The 19,148-nt window shown below is 46.3% G+C and overlaps 1 protein-coding gene across 1 annotated transcript; it reads right to left on the bottom strand.

Annotated features, from left to right (window-relative positions):
• Positions 1–329: 329 nt before the first annotated feature.
• On the bottom strand, positions 330–18,026 carry LOC138973444 (NAD-capped RNA hydrolase NUDT12-like). Its single transcript, XM_070346169.1, has 7 exons — positions 17,902–18,026; positions 17,147–17,262; positions 16,653–16,755; positions 4,710–5,353; positions 3,895–4,038; positions 3,347–3,498; positions 330–3,004 (listed from the first exon to the last, which is right to left on the bottom strand). The coding sequence occupies exons 1-7, from the start codon at positions 17,970–17,972 to the stop codon at positions 2,846–2,848; spliced, it is 1,389 nt and encodes a 462-aa protein (XP_070202270.1). The 5' UTR covers positions 17,973–18,026; the 3' UTR covers positions 330–2,845.
• Positions 18,027–19,148: the final 1,122 nt, after the last annotated feature.

Here is a 19,148-nt window from a genome sequence, read left to right as displayed (position 1 = left end):
TTTTGTAGATACTTTGGGCTGTAGGTTTGGCATTATTTTCAGTTCATTGAGTTGTGCCGATTTTTTTTCTTGATTAGTTTTTGTGTAATTATAATGTATGCCCTTATTAAAATCAAGATTTTTGTTCTACCTCACAAGCCGTTTTTCAGTTTTATGATGTACTCTTTGTCTTCTGCATTCATTTCCCTATTTTACACAGTAACAGTGACTTACACGCACCCAATCATTTACACACACACACACACAATCTTAACTTGCCTAGTCAAACTGACTGCAGTACAACAAGCATCAACAGAACAATACTACATGTACACTCTTTAACAAAAATACTGGTTAATAAAGATTTATTTGTTGAATCTGTAAAACAGAAAATATGATGATCACAGTACTGGCGGAATTAACCTTTTGTGTATATTGCATAGCTATACCCTGAGCAAATCAACCGTTACTGATTTAGGTTCAGTACAAACAACCAGACAAGTTTCATTTTAAAGCAACACACATTATTGGAGCAAACAATATTCTAGAAAGTTCATCTGCTTAAACCATGTCATTGAGAAATAATTTACAAAGGATACTACAGTCTCATAACAATCTCACTGAGAAATTATTTTGAGTGAAGAATAATTGTCGCTCAATTTCATGTTCACTAGTTTTAAAAGACTAGTAACGGAGCCTGTTAGGCTCTGTGTCTCAACAAGGTATCATAGAAGTACAGTAAAACCTGTCAAATAAGGACACCCTTGGGACCAGACAAAAGTGTCCTTATTCTGCAGGTGTCCTTATTAGACAGGTGCAAGTAAACGCGACAAAGTCAAGTTGAGAGAGAGAGAGAAAGAGTACTGCACATGTACATGTACATTTATAAGAAAAACAGAAGCTGTTTAGATTAAACAGAGAAACATTTAATATTGACTGTTGTAAAACAAGTTTAAAAGCTTTTTATCATATCAACTGTATAAATTTAAATTGTTAAAAAGTTACTGGATCTCATTCATACAACACATTCACATTCACTTCATTCTGCACTCATCAGCTTTTGAAAGAATTTGTCCAGCGTTGTCTGAGTGGACCATTGATGGCAATGTGATTCGCACGTTTGGTTGAAAACCACTCGAACACGGCGTCATTTAGCTCTTCGTATTCGGTTGTCTTCTTCGAAACCCATTTCTGGTCAGCACGTCCGTCTCCCGATTCCCACAACTTCATTATTTTTTCCCGATCGACGCTGATTTTCGAAATCTGCGTTCTCCCACACCCAAGCTCTTGTGCAATCGTTCGGCATGATTTCCCACTTTCCAGTTGTTTGACAACATTTATCCTTTGTTCTAAAGTCAGCGCATTTCTTCCTTTTCTTGAATTTGAATTTCTTGCTGCCATCTTGTTAAACACGAATCACTCTTTCGAAGAGAAGATACATTCACTCATACACTTTCACTTCCGTTCCGCCGAACACGTTCCACGCGTTGGATTGGCTGCCTTGGAACTCTAGCAGCCAATCAAATGCGTCGACTTAAAACACTCACCAAGAATAGACTCTATCAGTATTCCAAGCTCTCGTAATCTCTCGCAAACTTCAGAGCATAGCAAAGCATGCGGTACAACGATCTCGTGCGAGCTGCACAAGCCAAGGTTCGAAGTTCTCGCGATGTTCAAAGCATAACAAATAGCGTGTCTCGCGAGAGCTGCTCAGATACCGACTAATATCAACTGATCGATTTATCGTCTTCTTCGTCGATCGAACTTCCCAGCTTGCTGTGGATGTCCGTATTTAGCAGGTATATGACTTATTATGGACCCAAAATACGTGTCCGCGTCTGTAATGCCAAGGTGGCCGTAACGTACAGGTGTTTTACAGTGTAAAGCAGTCCGTGCCGAGACTGACTGTCCGTATTCTGCGAGTGTCCGCCAAGTCCAGTGACCGTATTTGACAGTTTTCACTGTACCTTCTACTTATGACTAACTCAGTAACTTTGTTACATTCGTTTCACTATCATTTTTACGGTTCGTTACGTTGTTCAATGTGATGAATGTATACGGGCGTAGTAATCGCCCTTAAAAAGGAAAGCCCAAACCGTGATTGAAGGTGAATGTTGAAAGTTCCTGTGAAGGATGTCTTCTTAGACGGGAAAGGTCTATATACACGTCTAGCTCCCCGTAGCAAGAAATTGAAACTGGGGATTATGGGCATTGGCACATGCGCAGAGAGGTACTACCGACAAGGGGAGACTACTCCCCTAAATGGTATACTGACGGAAATCTAGAGTTAGCGACCTTGTTTACAGTCTAGTACTTGTAACATAGGACGCTTCTCAGTCTAGCACTCGTAAGTAAGGTAACTCCTATTAGTTAAATTGAGGTGATGTATTCGAAAGAAATATTATTTTACAAAGGACAGTCTCATGTAAATAAAAAACACACAACAATTGACTGATTTGTATGCTGCCTCCTGTTCATGTTCCCTTGTGGTTCTCCATTTAAACCAATCACAAAATGTCCACAAATGCATTTACAAATTCAAGGTGGTCCAAGAAATGAACAGATTGTCACGTTGCTCCCAGTCTCAAATGCTTAATTCACCATGCTTTTCTGTAATCAAAGGTGAATTTCAAAGAGCGAGCCTGGATCTTTGTGAGGTTGTCAATTTGAATATTATAGTAGACGAAGGCAAAGGAATGACTTGGACAAAAGAAGTCTGCCATGCACAAGAAACAATTACAGAGTTACAGTCGCAGTGGCAACTTTGAACTAGAACCCAGAAACATATTTGCGCATATCTGGTTTCGTTTATGAAGCTGAAGTTAATTCTTGATAACACATGTTGTGCAAGGTCACATGTCACACATCAAAGGTTTGCCGTGCGTGTGACCCAAGACATGACGAGCTGCCTTGCAATGGCGGTTGGAGGTGGAAGGAAAAGACCATCAGGATGTCTGGCAGCCAACATCTGAGCAATTTCAGCACGGGAAAACCAGCGTACATCCTCTAGCTCCTCTGGGTCAATCTGTAAAAGCAAAATATATGAGATTATAATTTTGTTTTGGAAACCATACCTCTCTTCTCTTGTCTAGCTGCATAACATTTGATCTGAGACCAAGCTTTTGCTTGTGAGAAATATTTGTGTTGCAGCTATAATGACCATACAAGGTTGAAAGGGCTCATAAACAAAGCATACTTTTAAACGTATCTCTGCAGACATAATTTGCCTCTATTCGATCATCCCGCATCTTTCAAGCCCATGCAGGGTTTTTTTAAAAGCGAGAGAGGAGGAACATTTTGTAGCTTTTTCTTTTTATTCCTCAATCAGGTGCAAAGGTCTGTGATAGCTCACTCAATGAAAACTGACCTGTATTTCTTCAGTGCGTGCGTGTGCGATACAGCCTAGCATGAGTGTAGCGGGAAAGGGCCATGGCTGACTGGAGTGGTACTCCACTCGCCCCACTTTGACACCGCTCTCTTCCTGGACCTCACGGCGACATGTGTCTTCTATACATTCACCTGCGCAAAGCAAATTGTAGAAAATTAGAAAATAAGAAATGTCTCTCTGTGTACCTCACATCAATGCATGTCTTTAATACATTCACCTGCCAAAAGCAAATTGCAGGAAATTAGCAACAAATAAATGTCTCCCTGTACCTCATGTCAACGTGCGTCTTCTATACAATCATCGCCCCAAACCAAAATGCAGAAAAATAACACTGAAGAACCAGTCTAACGAAAAAATATCTTACACACACATACAATCACACTTGTTATTCACACAACTGTAGCCCTAACCCAATTGGCTAACATAGGTAATTTTCTTGTTGTTTTTCCTTTTTCGTCTCTTTTTATGTTCCATTTCTTTTAATAATGTTTTCCTTTTTGGAGGACGTGACAGGGGTTGTAACTCACCAGGTTCCATAAATCCAGCAAGACAGGAATACATTTTTGGAGGAAAGCGAGTTTGGCGTCCCAGCAGACATCGCTTGTTGTCAGGGGATACCACCAACATAATGAGGGAGGGATCCACACGAGGGTAGCATGTGTTGTGTACACCTGCAACAGACAGAAAAGGCAAGAAATATTATACACACAGGTGAAGTAGATTATGAAAAATGTGCAGCAGTAAACACAGTAGATTCAATAGCCCTGATCAGTTTAGGGAACAGATGGGCACATAGCCTAGTGGTCAGGACATCAAACTTCCATGTTGAAGGTTCGGGGTTTTAATCAGGGCCGCATCTGGTGGGTTCATTGTGGAGATGTTTCCGATCTCCCAGGTGGGTTGATTCTGTGCAGACCTGCCAGAGCATTTATCACCCTTATTGTGTACACGCAAGCAAAAAGATAAAGTATGCACAAAAAAGATCCTGCAATCCTTGTCAGAGTTCGGTGGGTTTTAGAAACATGAAAACTCCCAGCTTCAACATTCACCAAACTCATACTCTCATCTACAACTGAAAGGAAAATTTATTTTGATGATGACCACTGCTTACTTGACAACTCCCTTTTGATGTGGTGATTGTTATCTGTTTTTGTCTCCCTCCGCCAACCTCCCTTCCCTCTCACATTCAGTCATAGTCAAGTCTGTTACTAAGCTCCGTTTTGCCTAACCTTGCTCATTATTTTTATGCCACGTTCTTCGCAGTTTGCAGCAGTGTCGCTTATGGTACACGTACATATTACAAATTATACACATTTTTCAAAAATAATGACAAGTACACTACCTTTAAGGCTACGACACTCCTTATCATCACAGACACGTTTGTATCCTCCCTCAGCAATTTGGGTGGAGGTACCGCAGGTTGGGCAAAACCTGTACCTGTCCAGCCATTGCAAAACTGAGTGAGCCTCTGCAAAGATGCCAGCGTGCGTATCCTCTAACATCATGACGTCTCTACTACGAGGAAACAACTCAGCGAAGTAGCCGTTAGGGTTGTGCTCCTTGCACAAATCCTCTTCACCGTCGTGCAGCTTGAGAGCAAACCAGGCAGACGAGTGAGGGTCCCATGCTTCCAGTCCCAGGAAGACAACGTCAGGTTTCTTGGCTAGGCACGAAGACAGTTGTGTGTGGTTCATCACAGCAAGTCTGAATCTGTTGCCCTCCCCTTTGATGAAAAATGGTCTCAAGTCAGAAGCGAATACAACAAATTTGGTATTTTCTTTTTGGACTGCCGCCTCCAGCCATTCCGCGTTTTTACGCAATTCGGAAGCTCGATAAAGAGGGTTTTGGGAGTAATAGTTGATGGCCTGGTCAAAGGGGGAATGTGTGGAGTGTTTCTGCAGGAAAGCAGCACTGTCTGTGTGGTTCCAGAATGAAGCGATGTCCAGTGCTGTCTGGCCCGATGCATTCATGATGTTCACATCACACCTGGAAGCAAACAAGCACATGTACATACCTCTGACCTTGAGTATTGTGACGATATTGATCATTTGATGATGTAATATAATGATATCATCTGATAGGATGTGGTAATTGTACTTTTGCACATGCGCACTGCATCAGTTGTCAACGGACATCGACACCCCAAGTATGATCAGTCTGGAATAAAGAGCTTGTAGAAGAAGCTCACAGCTTTTGTCGTTTATGCTTAGGTGAGAAGTATTATTAGGTTGTTGTTTTTACATTTAGTCAAGTTTTGACTAAATGTTATCACATAGAGGGGGAATCGAGACGAGGGTCGTGGTGTATGTGTGTGTGTCTGTCTGTCTGTGCGTGTGTGTGTGTAGACCGATTCAGACCAAACTACTCGACCGATCTTTATGAAATTTGACATGAGAGTTCCTGGGAATGATATTCCCGGATGTTTTTTTCATTTTTACGATAAATACTTTTGATGACGTCATATCTGGCTTTTTGTAAAAGTTGAGGCGGCACTGTCACACCCTCATTTTTCAATCAAATTGATTGAAATTTTTGTAAAGCAATCTTCGACAAAGGCCGGACTTCGGTATTGCATTTCAGCTTGGTGGCTTAAAAATTAATTAATGACTTTGGTCATTAAAAATCTGAAAATTGTAATAATTTTTTTTTATATAAAACGATCCAAATTTACGTTCATCTTATTCTACATCATTTCCTGATTCCAAAAACATATAAATATGTTATATTTGGATTAAAAACAAGCTCTGAAAATCAAAAATTTTAATAATAAATTTTCATTTGATTAATATACTTACCCAACTCACATATCAATTAACCCTAGTTCAGTGCTGGTAACGCTGTACACGTCCCCTTGGTAACAAGGGAGACAACTCTAAAAAGGAGTGACCAATACCCATACTGGTATCAAGGCCAGACCAATACTGAGTCTGTCTTCCGCATGTGTGCGCATATGCCGCCATTTGTAGTCATTCTAACCGAAGCCCAACTCACTTCTTTTTTAGAAATATATACCCCCAAGAGCGGGGAGGTGGGAGGGAATAAACGATGTGAGTTGGGTAAGTATATTAATCAAATGAAAATTTATTATTAAAATTTTTGATTAAATTACATATCTTACCCAACTCACATTTTGCAGATTGCTACTATAGGTGGCGGGTACTCACCATATCAAGAATGAAGGACCTGTCCTGCCGCTACCAAAGCTGGCAACGCAGAACTACCATCCTGTCGAGTTCCAGCAACATCTCTCAGATAGAAGTTGATGAACACACCTTCAGAGCGCCAGTAAGCCGACTCAAGGACCTCTGAGAGGCGCCCCGAACGGAGAACCGCTAACGACGAAGCCCAGGCTCTAGCCTCATGAGCCATGGCCGCAGTAAGAGGCAAGATTGCTCTATTATCGCTTGACTGGCTTTGCCACCAGATGTAGGCCTGCCTAATTGTTGTGGAAACCCACTTGGCCAAAGTGCCTCTCGAAATGTCCTTCCCCCGAACCGTGTTGAGGGAGATAAAAAGCAGTTTCTGTGTTTCAGAGCGAATAGGCAAAGTCCGAGACAGGTAGCTGCTGAGGGCTCTAACGGGGCAGTTAAATACATCAGGGTCTCCAAGAGCAAGAACATTGCTCAAGGGGGGAATGCGAATAAGAGAGGATGTTTGACCAGGTTTATGGTTCTTAGCAAGAAAGTCAGGTCTAAACTTAAGAGAAATAGAGCCATCCTTTTCCAACGAAATATCCCTCGAAAGTCCCGATAACGCATGAACTTCGCTACCCCGCCTAGAGGTAGCAAGTAAAACCAAGAAAAGAGTTTTTCTCGTCACATTAGCCAAACTGGCTGCATGGAGAGGCTCAAACTCATCAGAAGCAAGAAACCGCAAAACCAAGCCTTGGAACGAGCTGTGTCAAGAGAAGCGCCCTTGATGACACTAGCAATAACCCCACTCACGTTAATCTTGTGACCTAACTGCCTGAGAGTAGAAGAGATCGAAGATCTTCTAACTCGCAGAGAAGAGGGAGAAGCTCCTTAATCTGCTAGCCAGGACAAGTGGTTGGCCACCTGCATAGACCTAGGAGAGAGAGGATCAACGCCGTTCTCCACACACCGTGGAAGTGTGAAGAATACACCGAGTTGATCGAATCCCTGTGAGCATGTTGCACCAAATTCAGAGTTGAAGCTGAGGCCCCTGCACGGTGCAGAGAGACTCTGACAGAATCCACCCGTGAAGCTGTAGAGCTTGTGGATTTTCCTGAGGTATGCCTGACCGAGGCTGTAACAGATCGCCCTTTCTTACTCCGAGTGGAATTGGAGGACAAACCGCAAGACGTAGTAGATCGGGATACCAGTGCTGGCTGGGCCAAAGAGGCGCAACCAGAACCAGCGCTGGCCTCTCTATGTCTGCCTTTCTCACGACCCTGCCCAGAAGGCGAAAGGGAGGAAAGGCATAGGCCACCAGATTTGACCAATCCATCTCGAGTGCGTTTACCGCCCATTCTTGAGGGTCCGGGAACAGAGACACAAAGAGAGGAAGTCTGGATGAGAACCTTGTCGCGAACAAGTCGATGACCGGCTTGTTCACTTGCGCCCAGAGACGATGTAGGGCCTGATGGGACAGAGTCCACTCCGAGTGTATGACCTTGTCCCCCCTGCTCAGGGCATCCGCCAAGACATTGAGACTGCCCTTGAGATAAGTCGCTGACAGAAGGATGTGATGAGCGTTGCACCAAATCAGTAAGCGACAAGCGCTGTCTGACAGCCCCTGAGACCGAGTCCCGCCCTGGCGGTTTATGTAGGCCGCTACAGTCATGTTGTCTGTATGTAACCTGACATGGCTGTCTGACAGAAGAGGCAGAAACGCCTGAAGACCCAGAGCCACAGCCTCTAACTCCAGTGCATTTATGTGCCAAGAGACCTGATTGGCGTCCCAAACACCTGACGCCGTCTGCTCTGCCAGGTGTGCTCCCCAACCTGTCTGGGAGGCGTCCGTGAACAGATCGTTCTCCGGGGAAGGGGGAGCAATGGGAACTCCCTGCGAAACCCAGGGAAGGAGCCACATATCTGCGGTACGACTGAACCAACTCCCCAACTCGACCTGGACATTCCAGCCTTTCTTTCCTTTCTTTCTTTATTTGGTGTTTAACGTCGTTTTCAACCACGAAGGTTATATCGCGACGGGATTTCTAACTGTCTGGTTAGAGTTTTTAAAATCCTTTTTTGATTTGCGCTCAGTCAATTGGAACTAAGAGCCAAAAGCTCATGTTCTTATCTCTTTACACTATAAGTGAAAGAGGCTTCTCTTTATTGACTCTCACAAGAGGTGTTGCTACTTTCATAGGACAGTCCGATGAGTGGTGGCTTTTTGAACACAGGGGGGGGGGGGGGGGGGGGGGGGGGCGGCGTTCAGTCCTCCCTCTGTTCCTTTACAGGTGTTCAGGAGTCCAGAGCCTGGGGTTCTTCTCTTGCTGGTGGTGTTCCTGTCGCCTATGCGAAGTTTTGCCAACAGCTCTTTGGAGCTGGAGGTCTGATGACGTGTTCATTAATTGTTTACCTCCTGGACATCTCCTGCTCTTAACTTGATGGGGCAATTTCCTTGCCCTCGTTAGTTTCTGCATGACAGGTTCTCTCAGGGACATAAGTAAGTTCCCTCCGCCTTTAGGAGCAATCTGCATTTATGAGAATTGGGGTAAGAATATGTAATTTAATGGAAAATTTCAATAGTAAATTTTCATTTGATTAATATACTTACCCAATTCTCATAGTTAATACCCTCCCATCCATCCCCGCTACTTAATTTCCTAAGGGTTTTTGAGAAGTCGCGAATGATTATTCCGGATGCCGGCGCTCACGTGGTGCGCGGTGGGTTATGGGTAACCAGGTGGACAGGGCATAGCAACGGCTATGGCGTCTGTTTTTGGCTTGGTTACCACCCTTGCAAGGGCAGGTAATTTGAGTAGTTTTTCGACATCTAGCATGTGAGATTGAAGTCAATGCATTTATGAGAATTGGTAAGTATATTAACCCTTTCGCTGCCAACCAAAACTTGCGTATGTGCATTCCTGACTGCCAGGGAATATTGGAGTTCGGGGTGTAATAATTCACAAAAAATTCTAGTTCCAAACTGGCAGTAGGTAGGTAAGTAAAACCTATGTTATTTTTAAGGGAAATTGAACCAAGAATCTGTTTTTAGTGTCTAATCATGGAAATAATAATTAGTTTGGCTATTAATGATATTTAAATATGAACTTTTGAAAAATCAGTCCGGCGCATCTTCCGGTGCCTGTGGATCAAACACAGGTGGCTGTTTTGCTCGCTCCAAGAAAGGATTATAATCACTATCATCTACCTGTTTCCAACGAATCGTCCGAAAGAAGATCTCCCCCTTCCCCTGTCAGTATCCATAATCATTTGCACCCCCTGTAGCGTCAGTCCGGCTTTGTTTTTCCCTACTACGGCCCGGTCGCCATTTTGACGAGTCGAGATTTCTCTCCCCTATCCTGTCGCCAAGGCCGAAAATAGCCTTCAGACGCAAAACCGCGTCACCATTTATGTTTATTCATGAGAATCGAAAATTTTTAATTAAATTTTCATTTGATTAATATACTTACCCGAGTCACATATTAGCATTGACGCAGTCGAGATGCTAGGTAGACTGAAAAAACGCTATCCCGTCTATAGTATAAGGGAAGCAACCCAAGCAAAAAAGTAGCAAGCTTGCTACCCTGGGTTGCCTTCCGTAGCGTGCATCACGCCACAGATCTCGTACCCAATACGAGACACCCTCATTCGACTTCTAGAATACAAAGAAACTAAAAGCGGGGAAGGTGGGAGGGAATTACCTATGTGACTCGGGTAAGTATATTAATCAAATGAAAATTTAATTAAAAATTTTCGATTAAATTACATATTCTTACTCCGAGTCACATATTAGCAGATAACTCCAACAAGGTGGTGGGTAAGATCAAAAAGTTCAAACTCACTCTAAAGTTCTGGAGAGACAAAAGCCAGCTGCCGCCAAGGAAGGAACAGGCCGAGACCCATCCTGACAGAGGGCAGCAATGTCTGCAGAACCTGATAAGACAAAATCCTAGCGCCAGAAGCTGTGCGCAGGACATCATCCAAACCCCATAGGCAAAAAAGGCCAAGGCCCTGGAAAAGAGCTCAGGCCGAGCCGAGGGAAAGATAGCATAAGCTATGACAAGGCGGAAGGCAAGAAAATCCCTTGCCGAGAAACTGGCCCACTGCCAAAAGTCAGGAAAGGATCCCGTGAGAAAGCAACCACTGACTCACTCTAAACCCTTGCCAGGAACTGGCCCACTGCCAAAGGACAGAATCGGACCGAGAACCACCCTGATTGACAGCCGAGATGTCTCTCAGGCAAGAATGCGAAAGACAACCTCAGAGAGCCAGTAAGCTGTGCCCAGCACTTCTTCCAATTTTCTGAACCGTAAAACAGTCCGGAAAAGGACCCCAGTCTTGGATAAACCCGACCAAGTAGAGGGAAGGACAAGCTGCCCCCCCTTAAATGGAAGGAAATGCTAATGGCCTGGAAAAGATCCGTGCGTAAGGTTGCCGGCTAAGCCCTGAAAAGGACCGACCCTCACGGAGACCATAAGGCAAACATGCCAAAGTAAGAAAACTTTGGGATGGAGTGAGGCCCAAAGGCCGTTGAGAGAACAGTCAGCTCCGGAAGAGTGACCAAACTCCAAACCGGAAAGAGAGAGACGCCTGAGTATCAAGTACCAGGGTCCACCTCAATGAGCAAAACTCAAGGGAGACGGTCACCAGTCGTCCCTTGCCCCTCCCTGCGCAAGCAGAGAGAGGGGTAAAAAAGGGGACGAAGCGACCTAAGGTAGTGCCTAAGCACCGCAAATGCGGACCCGCAGTGGCCAAATCCTAATGTGACCGGAGACCGGAAACAAAATGACGAAAGCCAGCGTGATCTCAGAGCAGACTGCTTGTAGGTAATTGAAAATGAATCAAAAAACCCGAAACAGAAAGGACGAAGCTGGTAAGAAAGACGGAAAACCGTGAAGCGAACCAGCCGTCAGCCTCCCGAGACCAGAGTTCTCAGTAATAGTCATAGTTGCAAGTGAAGAAGGGGTGACCAGGCCGGAAGCCCAACCCGGCAGAAATCGTCCCAACTCACATCATGCAAGCATGATGGAGAAGAGGAAGAGACGAAATCCGCAGTCACAAGAACCAATTGCCAAAGTCGCAACACGACAGGCAGGAGACTATAACACAGGCTAAGGCCGAGAGCCTTGCTGCCCGTAGGCCGGCCATTGCGCCAAAGTACTCAAAGTACACAGGCACAGTAAGAAACCAAAAGTTTCGGCCGCCGAAAAAGATGCTGGCCTAGAGGCCAGCACCGAGAAAACTGGAACATTAGCTAGACCTCTGCCCACAAAGGGGAGGAGTAGCCAAAAAACCTGAGAAAAAGTGACAAGCCAAGAATGACTTCTCAAACATGCGTTGCCCAGACAATGCACCCTCAGGAAAATCTGAATGTTACTTCCGAGGCCAACTCAAGTGAACCTTAAGTTTGGACGAAACACCAGAACGCGTCTGATCGCTAGAGAAAGACAAAGTCAGACTCGGCGAAAGACAAACCTGGACCAAGTCCAGAAGCTGGTGGCAAGAGAAAACGGGGAAGCCCAAAGGCAGAAACCCCCCTTTAAACGGAAATCGACCTCTCAGCACCCATACGCTGGGAAAGAGAAAGAACGTCGAAGCCCGAAGCCACAAGCACAAGGAAAACAACAACCACCACCTCCAACGGATGAAATGGCTGTTGCTCCCGCCGAGGCTAAAACCCCGAAGCCCTAAGGCCGGCTGTTGTTTCAAAAACCCAGCGTCCTATGACGGCTGTGAAAGAAACAATCTCACCTGAGCTGAGGACGTAGGCCGCTTAGGCTGAGTCCGCTAGGTATAGCCTGCTTAGGAGCGGCCTGCTTTTGCTGCTTTCAAATTGAAGCTCAAAAGAAGGGAACCGCTGTTCTCTGTTGGTCTCAATCCCCTGCTTCTGGCATGAGAGGCCAGGCTGCCGGAGAGAGACCGTCCACCAAGGATGACGAACTGAGAATGTTCCTTGTCGACTCCTCAGAAAACCGGGAGTGGGCAAGAAACAAGTCCCTTCCGCACGAGACCGCATGGAAATAGCGCAGAGAGGACAGCCTCATCTGTGCCTCGTTCACCCTTGTAAGTGTGGAGAGGAGTGAGACACTTCCTCCGCGTCCTGCCCTTTACTAAGGGGAAAGGGCGCCAAGGAATCTGCCAGAGCGCGAGAAAGCGCCCGCAGGAGAGTCTCGGAAATGGAACTGAGTTCCAAAAGTTGTCAGCCCCCTTCCTCAGAGAATAGGAGATTCTGCCCATAGAACGGCAGAACCGAATCCTTCCTCAACGGCTTCGTAAGAAGCGAAAGAAGTTCCGGCGTGACCGAAAAACGGTGCACGCGGACGGGGAAAGGCCAACAGGCAGCTACGAGACGACCTTGGCCAAGGCAACTTCCTCTGGTCCGCTAAGGGCACGAAGGAGGAAGCCTGCGCAGGAGCGGCAAGGCATTCCGATGCCAGCTCCGAAGCTGAACCCTGAGGAACCAGCAACGAAACCGACGCCGGAGGCCACCCCCTGTCGAAGAGGGGGGCTCGGCGAAAAGGCAAAAAGGCGAAAAGCTACTAAGGGCGATTCTTCAAACCAGAAGTAGCTGCTTCCTCTTTGCCGACCGAAGTCCTTCCTGTTGGCAATCGATTGTGCTCATTCCCTAACTGAGAGGAGGATGAGAGGAATCAAAACCAAGGAAAGTGGGAGAGAGGAGCTCGCGGCCACCACCGGAGTGTGTGGATGCTGCTGTCCCAACAGAGGCAAGAAGCCTGTGTGCCCATAGGGCAAGCTTTGTTCGAAATTCACCGGCGACCAAACGGAAGCAGCGGGAACTGAACCGGAAAATCCGGGAGGAGCCGGAAGTGCGGCAGCAACAGCAGCGCTATGCCAAAGCTGGTGCTGAGCCACCTACGAGCTGAAGCTCGGAACCCAAAGGTAGGCCGTAGGCCAGAACCGGAAGTGACAGTAACCTGTGCACTACCCGCTTGACCTACCCTCCTGCCAAGGCCGGAAGCGAAGCTGCCGGAAATGGCTGCCGTGCAAAGGGCAAAGCTCAAACCGGAAAGGGCCATGGGCTGCCCACACCCCGATGAACTAACATTTCCAGCCGGAGCCGGAAGAGAAGCTGTCGCGGACGACTGCTTACGTATAGCGCAGCTCAAGCCGGATGGGATCATTATTTGTCCACCTTCCAACGAGGCACTACTTCCGTGAACCGGAAGTGCCGCTGTCGCGTACGACTGCCGACGTAAGGCAAGGCTCGAACCGGACGTGACAGTAGCCTGTGCACTAACCAGTGAACCTACACTTCCGGTCGGAACCGGAAGAACAGCTGTCGCGGGCGACCGCTGTCATAGGACAAGGCTCGAGCCAGACGTGACAGTAGTCTGTGCACTAGCAAGTGAACCTCTACTTCCGGCCGGAGCTGGAAGCGGCTGCCGCGAACGACTGCTGACGTAAATTCGGAAGCTGGCCAGAGCCGCCGAAGGCAGCTGCTCCTCGTACACGGACCCGAAGTCCGAAACGCCACCTGAAGGGGACGGCTCATAGCCAAAAGAACCCGACAAATGACGCTGCGAGGGAAGGCCGTAAGCCGAACGCCCATCCTGTTGGCCATCGATGAAACTCGCACCCCTGACTAAGAGGAAGATGAGAGTCACCAACGACCGAAGGCAGCTGAAGAGAGGAGCTAGCGGCCACCACCGAAGTGGGTGGCTGCTGCTGTCCCAACAGAGGCAAAAAGCCTGTATGCCCAGGAGAACCACCGTATTCGAAATTCACCGGCGACACAACGGAAGCAGCGGGAACCGAACCGGAAAAGCCGGGAGGAGCAGGGAGTGCAGACGCAACAGCAGAACTATGCCATAGCTGGTGCTGAGGAGTCTGCAAGCCACAACCCGGAAGCCCTAGGCCGGAACCGGAAGTGACAGATGACTGTGCACGACCCGTTTGACCTACATTTCCTGCCCAGGCAGGAAGAGCAGCTGCCGGAAACGGCTGCTGTAGCAGGGCAAGGCTCGAACCGGAAGGGACCATGGGCTGTCCGCAAACCAGTGAACCAACACTTCCGGCCGGAGCCGGAAGCGAAGCTGCCGCGGACGGCTGCTTACGTAATTCGTAGCTCAAACCGGCAGGGACCATGGTCTGTCCGCTGTCCAGTGAACCACTACTTCCGGCCGGAGCCGGAAGGGAAGCTGCCGCGGACGGCTGCTTACGTAATTCGTAGCTCAAACCGGCAGGGACCATGGTCTGTCCGCTGTCCAGTGAACCACTACTTCCGACCGGAGCCGGAAGGGAAGCTGCCGCGGACGGCTGCTTACGTAATTCGTAGCTCAAACCGGCAGGGACCATGGTCTGTCCGCTGTCCAGTGAACCACTACTTCCGGCCGGAGCCGGAAGTGCAGCTGCCGCGGACGGCTGCTGCGAGCACATACCTTGTGACGACCGTATCCCAAAAGGGACCTGCTCAGGTGCACTCCCGCAAGCGGTAGCCACCGAGCGCCGGCCGAGAAGAGAAACGCCTCCCTGTTCACCGCCTCCAGCACCAACGCCGAAGCCAGCAGGCTGGACAGGTGATCCGGAAACAACAGGAACACAGGAAGCCAACGACCGAGGGTCGCACACCCCCGGGAGGGAGGCAGAGCTGGAAACAGGGTCCGTCCGCGCCATCTCAATTTCTGGAAGCAAAGAGGACAAAAGGCTAGCCACAAGAGTGCCAGCCTCCGGCACAGGCGCCGGGTTCGAAACGGACGTGGTAGCGGTAATGCCCGCCGCCCGCGAGCCAGACGAAGTTTCCTCCGGCGCCGAAATGGGCACCGAAAAAACGAAGTTAGTCTTCGGGTCAGAAACGTGAACCGTGGGGTTCCTAGCCGAAGAAGTAGAAGCCGAGGACTTAGGTTTGCCAGGGCCTTTGCCCTTACTCTCGGCCTTAGCCGCTCGCTTTTTCTCACTATCAGACATGCTGTCACGCGAGAAAACAAACTACTGAAAATACACAAGTCTCTAGGACGTTAAAACTTCAGCAGAATAACTAGCACAAAGTACAAGTTACAAGCAGGTAATAGTGCTACTGGTCGACGCTAAAAGTCCGAGCACGGACCCAAACTAACCAGCAAAAAACACCACGTGTAAGCGAAAAATGGCGACCAAAATGGCGGCCACAGCAACAAACTACCGAGCAAAATTCACAAGTCCGCGGACGAGAAAATTCTCAGCAGAATGGCAAAGCAAACAACAACAAAATGGAACAATCTCACCGCTAGAAACAGCTATGAGCAGACGGGGAGCCGAGGCTGGTGGGTGTCAAGCAGACAGCAAACAACAGCCTAGGAGCGAAATCAAGCACGACCTGTCTCTCTGGCTGAAAGATGTCGAATGAGGGTGTCTCGTATTGGGTACGAGATCTGTGGCGTGATGCACGCTACGGGAGGCAACCCAGGGTAGCAAGCTTGCTACTTTTTTGCTTGGGTTGCTTCCCTTATACTATAGACGGGATAGCGTTTTTTCAGTCTACCTAGCATCTCGACTGCGTCAATGCTAATATGTGACTCGGAGTAAGAATATGTAATTTAATGAGGTATCCTACCAAACCATTGGCTGCTATTTTTGTGTCAGCAGTGACATCGCACTTCTGGAAAATCCCGGAACGGTGAAGACGGGTAAACCCGTCTTAAGGCGCTGCGGCTGCACAAGCGCAGGACGGGTATACCCGTCCTAAGGCAGGCAAGTGGTTAATCAAATGAAAATTTACTATTGAAATTTTCCATTTCATCTTATTCCTTGTCGGTTCCTGATTCCAAAAACATATAGATATGATATGTTTGGATTAAAAACACGCTCAGAAAGTTAAAACGAAGAGAGGTACAGAAAAGCGGGCTATGCAGCACAGCGAAACCACTACCGCGCTGAACAGGCTCGTCAGTTTCACTCCGTTTTGCACAAGCGGCGGACTACGCTCATTGTGAAAAAATGCAGTGCGTTCAGTTTCATTCTGTGAGTTCCACAGCTTGACTAAATGTAGTAATTTTGCCTTACGTGACTTGTTTCTTCTTCCAGTAAATATCACATCTCTCTTTCCATACATCTAATGATCTATGTTTACCCCAAACTCCCTCTGTCTGTCTGTCTGTCTGTCTGTCAGTCCATCCATCCGTCAGTCCATCCATCCGTCAGTCTCTCTCTCTCCTTACCCTTTTTCTACCAACACTTCGATGACCGGCAGCTGTCCATTTCTTGCAGCAAACATCAATGCTGTCCATCCTCTTTCATTCTTAGAATCCTTTGACACTGCACCTGTCACAGAAAAAGACGTGACATAAATTCTGTTTGCAACTTTACAACTGTAATGGGAGGCAAACTGCTTTGGTTGTATGTCTTCAAATTTAATCAGACTGAAAAAAAATGATATAGTGACAGAAGCAGAACAAACAATTTTACCAATGAAAAAAAGACAGCTAATAGAAACAAACAAACGACAACACAACAGACAGATCAGAATCAGTACACTAACACATGAAAACAAAAACAGACCCTCTCAAAAAAGGCAGACACAGGAGACAGGCAGACATGTGCTGGAAGAGAGAGAAAACAAGAACTAAAAAAGGACTTTTGTTTTAGCAAAAAAGCAGTGCACAAAGAGAGACAGATAGGGGGAAAAGAGTGGAACATGAACTGCTGAGCTCACCACCAAGCAGAGACTTGACTTCGTCCACCTTTCCTGTTGCAGCACAGTCAAACAATCTGTCACTGAACTGCTGAGTTAAGTTGTCACTCTTTTCTGGTGATGCCGTAGAACTCATTCTGTCCAGCAAAGAAAAATGTAGATTCCAAGAAGAATTACACTTTCACTGTAAGTGTTTTGACTGTAACCTCAAACTTTCACCAACAAATAATGACACTTGTGGTCATGCAGTTACCAAAACAGCTCATGAAGTTTAAATACATTTGGTGCCAGGTCACACACAGCTTAATCAATAATCTCACAAATATACATAGGATCTAGATTTGCTTTATGTCTTAGGCTGCATACTTTCATTAGAAATTTCTGAACTACATGTACAGAGACGACACACGCGTAACTCTAAATGTAAGACTTGACCTTTGAAACGTGTACACAAGTAAATTATCTCAAAACTAAGCTCTATCATGTTGACAAAAACTGTTAAGGCTCAAAAGGAATAACTGCCATATCTCTTTGTTTCGGGTTCGTTATGAACTGTTGTAATGCTGCTTCTTTATCAACGGTGATGTAAAGAAGACAGCGAACGATACAGGATACTTCTAAGGCCGTAAGGACGTTCGCGTTGTCTGCTAGTGCTGACTTTATTTATGCCTGCTAAGTGGGCTGCAAGCCTTACAAAACAATCTTGCTTTCAAACTCGACAAGTACTTTATTATCCTGGGCCGTAAGTTTGTCACCTTTTTCGTTATATATCTTACCTCAACACTGACTGTAGTAGTTTTGTACGATGAGCAAAAAGCCTCGCAAGAAAGTGTGTTTGAGGGGTCATCAGATGCTCTTTCTCACTTCAGATGTACAGCGAGATTGACCTCCCCTTACGGGGTCTGACTAAATACTACGCGGCCGCACGCGGCCGCACGCGGCCTTGCACTACCTTGCGCTACCAAACTAAAGCATGTACTATTTTTGTTCCTATATATAGTATCTTCACAACATTATCTGACTTCATACCAAGTTTTAAGTCACAGAAAAAAATAAGGGAGTTATGATGTATTTTGCGACGAGCTATCGAGCGAAAGTGAAAGCATCGTGGTTCAGCGTCCGACCATGTTCGCATCGATCTAAGAACGCAGGCTCAACCTCAAAATAAAGAATGTTCATGTAATATTTTTATATATCTAGAATCTTCACAACATTATCATACTTTGTACCGAGTTTTAAGTCACAGAAATAAAAAAAATAAGGAAGTTAAGATGCATTTTCGAAGAGCTAGCGAGCGAAACATAGTGGAAGCATCGGATATCTGCGTCCGACCATGTTCGCATTGTTTTTAGAATCGCAGGCACGACCATAAATAAAAGTACGGTTGTTTAATATTCTTATATATCTAGTATCTTCAGGACATCATCTGCCTTTACACCGAGTTTTAAGTCACAGAAATAAATAAAATAAGGGAGTTATGATGCATTTTGGAAGATCTAGCGAGGATGATGATAATGATGATGAAAATTATGATAATGATGCTTATGATAATGATGATGATGATGATGATGATAATCAGTGATTGTGATGATGATGATACTCGAATGAATGGAGCCGAAAAGAGAGCGATAACTAAAAAAATGAACATCAGCATGTACAACAACAACAACAACAACAACAACAACAACAACAACAACAACAACAACAACAACAATGACACGGTCTGCGTGTGAGTGTGTGTGAGTCAGTTTGTTAGGGTACATACGTGAGTGTTTGTGTGTGCCTGTGTGTGTGTGTCAGTGTGTGTGTGTGTGCGCGGTGTGTCAGTGTGAATGTGTGTGTGTGTCAGTGTGCCCGGCCGTGTCAGTGTGTGTGTGTGTGTGTGTGTGTGTGTGTGTGCCGTGGTGTGTGTGTGTGTGTGTGTGTGTGTGTGAGTGTGTGCCCGGTATGTTCATGCAATAATAAGTTCGTATAGATCTAGTATATCATCCATAACATTACCTGATTTTGTATCGAGTTTTAT

The sequence above is a fragment of the Littorina saxatilis genome, linkage group LG1, assembly GCF_037325665.1.
Source record: "Littorina saxatilis isolate snail1 linkage group LG1, US_GU_Lsax_2.0, whole genome shotgun sequence".
Classification (NCBI taxonomy): Eukaryota; Metazoa; Mollusca; class Gastropoda; order Littorinimorpha; family Littorinidae; genus Littorina; species Littorina saxatilis.
The sequence above is the reverse complement of the archived record's forward strand: the minus strand, read 5'-3'. Positions and strand labels throughout refer to the sequence as shown.

Bases quoted from the DNA above. Each gene is read 5' to 3' on its own strand.
- LOC138973444 (XM_070346169.1), bottom strand. From the start codon at position 17,972: ATGACCCCTCAAACACACTTTCTTGCGAGGCTTTTTGCTCATCGTACA. The intron at 4,039-4,709 runs GTAGTGTACTTG...TGTCTGTTGCAG, and splicing joins GGAGTGTCGTAGCCTTAAAG to GTGTACACAACACATGCTAC. The intron at 3,499-3,894 runs GTGAGTTACAAC...TGCTTTGCGCAG, and splicing joins TGCTGGATTTATGGAACCTG to GTGAATGTATAGAAGACACA.